The sequence below is a fragment of the Clupea harengus genome, chromosome 6 (genome assembly GCF_900700415.2).
Source record: "Clupea harengus chromosome 6, Ch_v2.0.2, whole genome shotgun sequence".
NCBI classification, from domain to species: domain Eukaryota; kingdom Metazoa; phylum Chordata; class Actinopteri; order Clupeiformes; family Clupeidae; genus Clupea; species Clupea harengus.
In genome coordinates this window covers 8,274,605-8,286,043 of record NC_045157.1, presented here as the reverse complement: position 1 = coordinate 8,286,043, position 11,439 = coordinate 8,274,605, and the positions used below count along the sequence as shown (strand labels likewise).

Here is an 11,439-nt window from a genome sequence, read left to right as displayed (position 1 = left end):
AGTGTTTCCCAGCCCGTCTCAGAGTGCAAGGCAAGGTTATTAGGCTCCACACAAATAGTGAACAAAAGTACACACTCTCTGAGCTACTTCAGTTGCTCTGTTAGACTACCATAGTGGTTGCAAATTTAGTTAAAAGACAGGTTGTTGGTTAAACTATCATAAAGGTTACATAGAAACATAATTCACTTATTTCAAAAACCCTTCTTGCTTGTTATCATTCATTCAATCACTCTCCTGATACACTATGGTGGAAACTTGACATGGTAAGTAGGCTTTTTTCAGTGATGAACAGACTACCAAGAACTGTGATACAAGCTGTGATTTTATTCATAGAAAGAGAGAAAGCTAACATTTCACAATGACAGGAAAACAGAGCAAGAAGCAACAACAAATGATTAACAGTGAAGGGTTGTGTTGTCATGGTTATCTAATGTGGAGCTTGAGGTTGGGCCAAGCTGTACAACACTTCAGCATTTGACACAAGACCCACAGGCCTCGGGTCTATCAGGTCCATAAGGCTGTTAGACCATCCATGCCAATATTGAACTAGACATGTTCCATATCAGTACCTAATATAACCGCCACACAAAGTCAGACAATGAGCACGGAATGGATCATGAAATCAAGGGCCCCTGAACATGAATGCATCCTGTGCCCTCCAACTCCTGGGCACATAGTGATGTGATTGGTAGAGCAAGGCGTGGATTTGATTCCTAGCTAGCATGTATACTAATTCAAGATGTATATCTGTACTGTAAGTCACTGTGAAGAAAAGTGTCTGCTTAAATGAATCAATGTAAATGTGATTTTGGTGAATGACTGACCTTCAGTCATACAACACTAAAGCAAGAAAACATCCCCTGTACTGTATGTACTAATGAAACCCCAACAAACTTGACTTTGAGATCACTCTCAAAGCTCTGTGTCTGACACATGGACCTTATCCGGACAAAGCAAGGGGTCAGCCAGGCGCTCACAGCGCTCTATGATAGCATCATAATTAGACACCTGAACTCCTTCATAAGTACCGTAGATGGTGGTCCACTTTGTCTCACCACTGCTGTAGGTACGGCCAAGGCGAGCCGTAAATGGTATGTTTAGTGTGTATTTCCTGCCTTGCATCTTAAGAGGGCACTTCACGTTTGGGGGCACATTGGTTTGCACATGGAGGCTAGTGGTTTGAGATTGAGAGATGTGAAATCCCTTAGTCAACTGAAAAGAGAGCTCCAAACCAATGGTGATGCTTGTGCCAACTATTGTAGGTAACCCTACGGTAAAAGTGGTGCTGATTCCAAGCTTCATAGAGTAATCGAATTGCCAGGTGTGTGTTTCAGTTTGGGTTGCAGAGAGTGTGGCACTAAACATCGCACTTTCGCAACGTTTGTTGACTACAGTGTGTTCATCAACGGCGAATGGGGGAGCGTCTATGTAGTTACTATTATCAATGTCATACTTTACATCTTGGATCACCTGCGAAAATTCATCAGTATTTATTGTCAAAACCTGGTAGGATTGTCTGTACCATGTAGTGTACCCATAGAATCTACCATTCTTATGCGATGACAACCAAGGTAAATAGAATGAATCTCCAGCATGAACCAATCCTAAACCGTACCAGTTTTTTCCAACATAACCCTTCGCTGACGTACACGGTTTGACTGAGTTTGCAGGAACAGACCCATAGGATTCCGATTTCCACTGCAGATTTTCAAATCCGTCTTTGTTTACGAGGATGTAAAAACCAGCAGTGTACCGCAAGTCAGGGTAGTGTGCGTAGAAGCAATTATCGCCATATCCACTGTGGTAGAATCCGGTCTCACAGCTATCAACTGTTCTGCACACGTAATCGTACCGCTTGGTGTAGCCGTTCCAGATGCCCACTGCTTCATTGGGCAGAGACCCGGAAAACCTCTGCCACTCAAGGTTGGAGTTGTCGTAGGTGAATGGAGGGATGTAGCTAGTTTTAGCATCATTGAAAGCAACAAATACAGCAATGGTATTATTCCGAGCTGAAGGGCCTGGCTCTCCAGAGATGTTTGCTAGGAGGAAAGCACAAGATCACAAAAGTCAGCACAAGTCTACAACTGAAATCTTGAAATCTGAAGTCTTACAATGTACCCAGTCCTATGACCAGTTTTTACATTTAATATTCATTATTGCTATGCTCATACATTCATTGTTGTATCCCAATAATGTGCAAAGTAGCTGCTATACTGATTTCCTTGTGTTGAGGTACTGAGTTATTAGCATTTTTGATTAGCTTGGTTTTGTTTTGGAAAAAGACGAATGAGTGAAAGAGACATGAAAGACACTAAAGTGAGAAACAAGACATTTGGACACAGAAGGAAACAATGCTTACTGCTATGCCTTTCTGTGATTATTTCCTTGGAAACCTTGAGAGAATACGTCAATGGGTGGGTTCCTGCTGTGTCCGAAGGTGTGTCACTAGCAAGGATGTGGTCCGCGGCCAGGACCAGAACAGAGAGAGCTACACACAGGTAGGACCTCATCTGAGAAAGAAAACATTGAACATGCAATCACGATACATTTATTTGGGAAACCTACCATTTATGTTCCATGATATCTCCAATGTATGTGACATTCAATTATAGGCTACCTTTATTGCTCAATGTTATGGCCACACAACTTTCTTAAGGACTAGCAAACTATATTGATAGCATTACACCTGATCAGCCTAGACCAGGGCATTCTTTTCCTATTGAATGAAAACATTAAAAGCAGAATACTTTGCTTAAAATGATGAAGAGAAGGCCTAAGGGAACCTCTGAAGGCTTAGACCAGGACATTACACAGCCAAGGGCCACCATTTTATTTGGGTGTGACAGTCTTAAGCCATAGTCCATATTGACTTGATTGAAATGATTACTTCATAAACAATAAAAATAAGGGGTGTTATTGAGCTCTCCTAAAATAAAGTTTCGTGGCACATGTACTGTATGTCTTTATGAAGAAGACAATGAGGATAGACATATCAAATCCAAGTAACAAGCATAGAAAGTAACATTTGTCTAGTCCGCATCTCTCGCTGCATGGACTGAGTTTACTGGACTGTCATAGGCTTTGATGTGTCTCCACCTTTGTCTGAACTTTTCATTTTCCTTTTCCTAACTTTCATTTGTTTGTTAAAGTTACAGCTGACTGTCTCCTCAGGCTGTGGCCAGCCTTGAAGAGGAACTGTCAAGCATCTGCACCAGATCTGGGACTGACTCTAGTGCTATCTGGGCTGGGCTTGACACCAGCATTGTGAAATTTATATAAACTCTGCTGCATATGTTCAGGCTCTGGTCAAGCGAGGGATTTTATAGACTGATATGATATGATATGACTGCCATGTGTGTGATTTTAGAGAAAAATGTTTACACAGTTTACAGAGAGACAATTCTGTTTAAAGTGGAAGAAGACTTTGAGAAGGCCAAACTCAATCACCATTGGCCAGGAATTCAGCGTTGAGGCTAATGCCTCTTATTGGCCGACAGGCCATTGCCTTGTTCTGGAGGTCTAGAAAACACAGACAGAGTGCCGCTCTTACTGCTTTTATGAGCCGTGGACGGTCTGTCCCTCACACATCCCACACACACACACATCTTAAGTGAAACAGAGTTTAATAACCCTATAATGATGTCACAACGTTTCAATGTAAGTCTTTGTCTCTCTTAATCCCACAGCAGCCACGGACGGCCTGTTAAAATTCTACTATAGAATTTTAAAGACACATTTTTCATACTACAACATTCATTGATAAAATAATACCTCGCTATTAGCTATCTCTCTCATAACGTCTTCGTATGGCTGTCACTGAGAAGTGTTGGTTGGTTTATAACTAGCACCAGCCTCATTGCTCTCTAAAGTGATCTTAAAAAGTATAAAGTTTAGAAAAATGAAAATGGCCTTTACAAGACCTACGCGACAAGGTTTTAACAAAGTTTCTACGTTAAGCGGTTCGAGCTGAATTAATCACATAAATTGGTAAACAGAATAATAAGAAGAAGCATTTTATGCCCTGTAATAAGAGGCCTAGGAATAACAATACGGGGAATTGCATGTGCTATAATAAGAAGCGTAGGAATAGCAATACAGGGCATTGCATGCACTGTAATAAGAAGAAGTTAGAAAAATTACTTCTAACTCTCTGAACAATATTTGCATAATACCAGACCTGCGCTGGAATATTTACATCACGTGATTTGATTGGCTGGGGCCTGTGCTTGAAAAGTTCCTAGGGTAAGTCGATGTAAGCAAGGCAAGCAAAGCAAAGGAAAATTCAGTTCAGCAACGCATGCCGTCACCCCATTCACCCCATACTTTCAATTGTCAGTGTCAGAGAAGTGCAATTACAAGCCTGATGCAAGAGTACACAACACACTGCAAAAAGTGAAATCTTAGTAAGATGAAATATCTTCAATCAAGGCAATATATGCTTGTTTTTGTCTGACAAGATATTTCTTCTTACCAGGCATTTTTTATGTTAGAACATTTCACTTGCTTCAAGTGTTTCAGTCCTTAATTATCTTAATAAGGTTTTATTACTTGTTACTGAGATTTTATTACTGGTTCTGAGCACGTTAATGCTTGAAACTAGAATTGCCATAATTATAAGGCATTATAAGTACAAAACTGCTTTGTCAAAGTCAGAATTTCTTATTTCAAGCATCTTGTCCTTCTGATCTATAAAACATTTTTTTACAGCACAGCACAGCACAGCACAGCAATTATGTATTCCTGTAGACAAAATACTATACAGTGCAAAGACAGTATTAAACTAAGTCAAACTTTTGCTTTAAGAACAGACTTTATCATCCTTTAGCAGGTTAAAGTGAATGAGGAAAACGTGCTTATATTCAGCAAATGCTAGCACCATCATCTTGAAATGAGGCTATATGCTAGGTCATTTATCTTGAAATCAGTACAGCTACACTAAAACAAGTACATTTGCCTATATACCCAAAAGATTTAAGAATTATTTTCTCAATATGTAAGAAAATGTGCTTAAATTCAGCAAATCCTAGCACCATCATCTTGAAATAAGGCTATATGCTAGGCAATTTAGCTTGAAATCAGTACAGCTACACTAAAACAAGTACATTTGCCTAATACAAAAATTTAAGAATTATTTCTCAAATGTAGAAAATGTTAATTATATTCAGCAAATCTAGCCCATCATCTTGAAATAAGCTATGCTAGGCAATTTATCTTGAAATCAGTAAGCTACAAAAAAGTATTTGCCTAATACAAAAAATTAAGAATTAATTTTCAAATGTAGAAAAATGCTTATATTCAGCAAATGCTAGGCCTCATCTTAAATGAGTCTACATGATAGGCAATTTATTGAAATCAGTACAACTACACTAAAACAAGCACATATGCCTAATACAAAAATTTAGAATTATTTTCTCAATATAGAAAAAATGCTTATATCAGCAAATGTAGCACCATCATTTTAAATGAGTCTACATGCTAGGCAATTTATCTTGAATCAGTACAACTACACTAAAAACAAGCACATATGCCCGAATACAAAAATGTCAGAATTATTTTCTCAATATATAGAAAAATGTGCTTATATTCAGCAAATGTAGCCCATCATTTGAATGAGCTATATGCTAGGCAATTTATCTTGAAATCAGTACAACTACACTAAACAAGTACATTTGCCTATGTACCCACAAAATTTAGAATTATTTTCTCAATATGTAGAAAAATGTGCTTAATTCAGCAAATGCTAGCACCATCATCTTGAATAGGCTATAGGCTAGGCAATTTATCTTGAAATCAGTAAACTACACTAAAAAGTACATTTACCTAAATACAAAAAATTAAGAATTATTTTCTCAATATGTAGAAAAAGTGCTTATATTCAGCAAATGCTAGCACCATCATCTTTAAATCAGTCTACATGATAGGTAATTTATCTTGAAATCAGTAAACTACACTAAAAACAAGCACATATGCCCGAATACAAAAAATTTCAGAATTATTTTCTCAATATAGAAAAAATTGCTTATATTCAGCAAATGTTAGCACCATCATTTTAGAATGAGTCTACATGCTAGGCAATTTATCTTGAATCAGTACAACTACACTAAAAACAAGCACATATGCCCGAATACAAAAGAATGTCAGAATTATTTTCTCAATATATAGAAAAATGTGCTTATATTCAGCAAATGATAGCCCATCATCTTGAATGAGGCTATATGCTAGGCAATTTATCTTGAAATCAGTACAACTACACTAAAAAATACATTTGCCTATGTACCCAAAAGATTTGAGAATTATTTTCTCAATATGTAGAAAATGTGCTTAAATTCAGCAAATGCTAGCACTATCATCTTGAAATGAGTCTAATGCCAGGCTATTTATCTTGAAATGAGTAAAGCTACTCTAAAAACAAGTACATTTGCCTCAATAAAAAAAAACTTAAGAATAATTGTCCCGAAATGTAGAAAAATGTGCTTATATTCAGCAAATGATAGTTCCATCATCTTGAAATGAGGCTATATGCTAGGTAATTTATCTTGCAATCAGTAAAGCTACTCTAAAAACAAGTACATTTGCCTAAATACAAAAAAATGTCAGAATTATTTTCTCGAAATGTAGATAATGTGTTAGGCAATTCATCTTGAAATCAGTAAAGCTACACTAATAACAAGAACATTTGCCTAGATACCGTAAGAATTATTTTCTCAATATCTAGGACAATTTGCTTAAATATAGCGATTTTTTTTGCTCAGAACCAGTAATAAAATCTCAGTAACAAGTTATAGTACCTTATTAAGATACACCATCTTAGTAAGATGAAATATCTTAAATCAAGGCAATATATACTTGTTTTTGTCTGACAAGATATTTCTTCCTACACTGCAAAAAATCAGCCTTTAAAAACAAGAAAAGAAATCATCTGTTGAGGATATTGCCATTTGTTTTGGAGAGTTTTGAAGTCAAATGCTCTTACCCGGTAGGAAGAAATATCTTGTCAAACAAAAAACAAATATATATTGCCTTGATTTAAGATATTTCATCTTACTAAGATGGTGTATCTTAATAAGGTACTATAACTTGTTACTGAGATTTTATTCCTAGTTCTGAGCAAAAAAAATCGCTATATTTAAGCAAATTGTCCTAGATATTGAGAAAAGAATTCTTACGGTATCTAGGCAAATGTTCTTAAAAAGCATTACTGATTTCAAGATAAATTGCCTAAGGTACTATAACCTGTTACTGAGATTTTATTATTGGTTCTGAGCAAGTTAGTGCTTGGAACTAGTTTCATCACCACTGGCAAGTACAAAACTGCTTTGTCAAAGTCAGAATCAAGACAAATGTACTTGAATTTGAGCTTAGATGCCCATTGTTTAAAGAAACAATGTTAAGACTCGAACCACATACACATATGTCTGACCATTGGATCCAATGATTTGATCTCTGATGGCAAATTAATCACATAATGCTGTTTAGGTGTAACACTGCGGTCTCTATTATCTCAATGATCAATTGCACATATGCATTGACTTCAAAACTCTCCAAAACAAATGGCAATATCCTCAACAGATGACTGTTTTAAGGATGGAGCTGTGGCACAAGCGGCAGCAACCCTGCACCATGAATGGGTAAGATGGGGATACAGGTAAGAGTTCAGGTTCGAGTCCGACTTGCGGTCATTTCTCAATCCCTCCCTCCAGCTCGCTTCCTGTCTCGCTCTACTGTCCTATCTGAGTAAAGGCAAAAAAGCCGAAAAAATAAAGCTTGAAAAATAATAATTAGAAATAAAGAAAAATCGCTGAATTTAAGCAAATTGTCCTAGATATTGAGAAAATAATTCTTACAGTATCTAGGCAAATGTACTTGTTTTTATTGTAGCTTTACTGATTTCAAAATAAATTGCCTAACATAAAGCCTTATTTCAAGATGATGGTGCTAGCATTTGCTGAATATAAGCACATTTTCCAACATATTGAGAAAATAATTCTTATATATTTTGGGCATCTAGGCAAATGTACTTGTTTTAAGTGTAGCTGTACTAATTTCAAGATAAATTGCCTAACATATAGCCTCATTTCAAGATGATGGTGCTATCATTTGCTGAATATAAGCACATTTTTCTACATTTCGAGGAAAGAATTCTTAATTTTTTTTGTATTTAGGCAAATGCACTTGTTTTTAGAGTAGCTGTACTGATTTCAAGATACATTGCCTAGCATGTAGCCTCATTTCAAGATGATGGTGCTAGCATTTAGTGAATATAAGCACGTTTTCCTACATATTGAGAAAATTATTCTTAAATATTTTGACAAATGTACTTGTTTTTAGTCTGGCCACACTAGTTTTAAGATATATTTGGGTTCTTTGAGGCTAGATATTTTTACTTTTTTTAGAAAGTCTTGGTAAGTCAAATCTTCCTGTTCTGTTGGCAGATACTTTAGCTTATTTTAAGTGATATATACCCCATTTTTTTACTTTTTTTTCTTGTTTTTGAAGGCTGATTTTTTGCAGTGCAGAAACATACAGAAAATACCAGGAAGGCAGATGTATTATCATACAGAAACACAAAGGCCTAGTTATTTTTAGTTAGTAAACAACGCATTGTGTGTGTGTGTGTATGTTTTACTAGGCTACATACTATTAAGTTACCGTGTGTGAATCAACTAACCAATAGCAACCTTTTCTGTAAATTGCTGTGTCACTATAAGCAAGATGTTATCAGTCACTGCATGATAAGACCTACCTTTCTCTTCTTATGTAGCAAGCCTTTAGTGAGCTCTCTGAAAGATTCCCCGCAATGTAACATTGAAAGTATGTCCTGTGACTTTATAGGCATCTTCAAGCATGCGCAATGACTAGCCAATCAGGATTGAGACTCACATGCTACAGGATTAAGATTTAGCCTTCTTCACTTAATTTTTCCAACAAAGCATTTAATGCAATCATTTTGCTCAATAAATAAATTATAGAAGAAGATTTTTGTGTTTTTGTGTTGAACTGGTTCCACTTATCAAGTTTTAGGACATAGATGAAGATGTGATCACATTTTAGATCAAATTTATGCAGATATACACCTAGGCAAACCTATCTTTATGCATCTCACCTGGGCATACCTGTGTTTATGCATATCACCCTATACATCGAACCTCAACCAAACGTTTTCTATAACTATTAATCAGTCCCATACATTTGCTTGGAGGAATTTTGGCCCATTCCTCCTTACAAAACTGCTTCAACTCTAGACTACACTTACACACTTGTGTGTTTAGGGTTGTTGTCTTGCTGCATGACCCATCTTCTGTTGAGCTTTAGTTCACAAGACAATATCCCACCACACCCATGCCAACACTCAAGTTTTCAAGAAATCATATGATGCAGGACTATGTGTGTGTGGCTTCAAGGAAGTACATTTTTATTCAGTTACGGCAGACCTGAGAGATGTGAATCTAGTTTAACCTGCTATCTGACTGTTGTTGTTGTTGTGTGAGGTGGTGCCATAAAGCATTATGTAGTTCTCACAAGAGGTCTCGCACCCATACCCCAAAGACACAGTGCTATACCAGGTGCACCAGGCATGCTGTGGCAGTGACACAGATGCCATATTACATCAGTGTACCACCAAAATGATTTTGAAGCTGTTAATTTGAGGTCAAATTGTTGCATAACATTTTTTTAAATGTTATACTACTGGAACACAGTTGATGTATTTAAAATTGTATTCTACTGGAACACACTGGAGCACTGAACACGCTGGAACACTGAACACACTGAACAAACTGAACACACTGGAACACACTGAACACGCTGGAACACTGTTGGACTTTGAACTGTGCTCCGTATGGCACCTTTGCCAGCCTTACTGAGTTATTGATTATACCAGGACTCCCACTCTAGTTCCTCAGAAATCATGTGAGTCACTGCACACCTGAGGGTTGTAAATCTGTGTTCACCTGATATCTGCCTACCTTCTTCAGATAACAACCTAGAGCTGAGACAAAGTTCATCAAGAAAGTTGCTGCATCTACTTAAAATCGTACAACTTCCAGTTATACATACAGTATTTCCTCCAGCATAGGCCCCCCCCCCCCAAAAAAAAACACTGCCTATACTGCAGTCACAATAATTCTTGGAAGCAATTGCTGGCTCAAATCAAAATGAAAAAAAACATCAGAAAATTAAATAGACGATAATGTGCCACTGATTCATGAATGGTTCTATCATGGTCATCTCTCTCATTTTGGAGTGATATACAGTGGTGCTAGAAAGTTTGTGAACCCTTTAGAATTTTCAGTATATCTGCATAAATGTGATCTTAAATGTGTAAAAAGTCCTAAAACTTGATAAATATAATAATTGTCAGGTTTTATTGGCACACACGACACACTGGAACACACACATGAATATATGGAGGCGACACAGGACACACACGCAGGCCTGAGGTTGCGGTGAATTTATCTTCTGCCTTTTGGACTGTCCCTCCTCCAGGACCCCCCATGAGCAGTGGGCAGCTTGTAAGCGCCCAGGGACCAAGTCAAGTGAACTGTCCATCTTTGGTCAGGGATGGACATGTGTTCTGTTCCTTTTGCATGTTTTTCTGTTGGGGTTCTTAGTGCAGGAAACCCCTTGTGAACACGGGGAGAACATGCAAACTCCACACAGAAAGGCCCGGGAGATAGCCCACCTGAGCCAACAGCGCCCCATGCGGGAATCGAACCCATGACCTTCTTGCTGTGAGGCGGCAGTGCAAGCACCTGAGCCACCGTGCCACAATCGGAAGTGAGGTGGCACATAGTTCAACAAAAAAACACAGAAAACATTCTTCCTTAAAAATTCATTTGTTGAGCAAAATTATCAAACATTAAATGCCTTGTTGGAAAAAGTATGTGAACCCGTGCTTTCAGTACCTAGTGTGACCTCCCTGAGTAGCAATAACCTCAACCAAACGTTTTTTATAACTATTAATCAGTCCCATACATCGGCTTGGAGGAATTTTGGCCGATTCCTTCTTACAAAACTGCTTTTAATGTTTAGGGTTGTTGTCTTGCTGCATGACCCATCTTCTGTTGAGCTTTAGTTCACAAGACGATATCCCACCACACCCATGCCAACACTTTAGTTTTCAAGAAATCATATGATGCAGGACTATGTGTGTGTGGCTTCAAGGAAGTACATTTTTATTCAGTTACGGCAGACCTGATAGTTGTGAGTAGTGTATAGAGGTGGGTTTATGTCATAATTGGATTGATTAGGGTAATACAAGTGTGATTAATGTGTCATATTGGATGGATGTACGCTTTGTTGTTAGGTGGGTATCTGATTGCTTGTCATATTGGAGTGATGGGGACAGGTCCTCTGACAAGTCATAAATATATCACCCCCTTTTCTCCCCCCTCCTCAGAGACAGTTGAGATCTGATAATGGTGTGAATCACTTTGTTAG

At 37.6% G+C, this 11,439-nt stretch overlaps 1 protein-coding gene across 1 annotated transcript; it reads right to left on the bottom strand.

The window, feature by feature from the left end:
* Nucleotides 1-346: 346 nt before the first annotated feature.
* Nucleotides 347-8,851, bottom strand: LOC116217906 (natterin-3-like). Its single transcript, XM_031568919.1, has 3 exons — nucleotides 8,744-8,851; nucleotides 2,360-2,510; nucleotides 347-2,039 (listed from the first exon to the last, which is right to left on the bottom strand). The coding sequence occupies exons 1-3, from the start codon at nucleotides 8,834-8,836 to the stop codon at nucleotides 913-915; spliced, it is 1,371 nt and encodes a 456-aa protein (XP_031424779.1). The 5' UTR covers nucleotides 8,837-8,851; the 3' UTR covers nucleotides 347-912.
* Nucleotides 8,852-11,439: the final 2,588 nt, after the last annotated feature.

Excerpts from the sequence above, each read along its gene's own strand:
- LOC116217906 (XM_031568919.1), bottom strand. The coding sequence starts at position 8,836 with ATGCCTATAAAGTCACAGGACATACTTTCAATGTTACATTGCGGGGAA. Across the intron at positions 2,511-8,743 it reads TGCTACATAAGAAGAGAAAG|ATGAGGTCCTACCTGTGTGT; the intron begins GTAGGTCTTATC and ends TTTCTTTCTCAG. Across the intron at positions 2,040-2,359 it reads AATCACAGAAAGGCATAGCA|CAAACATCTCTGGAGAGCCA; the intron begins GTAAGCATTGTT and ends CTTTCCTCCTAG.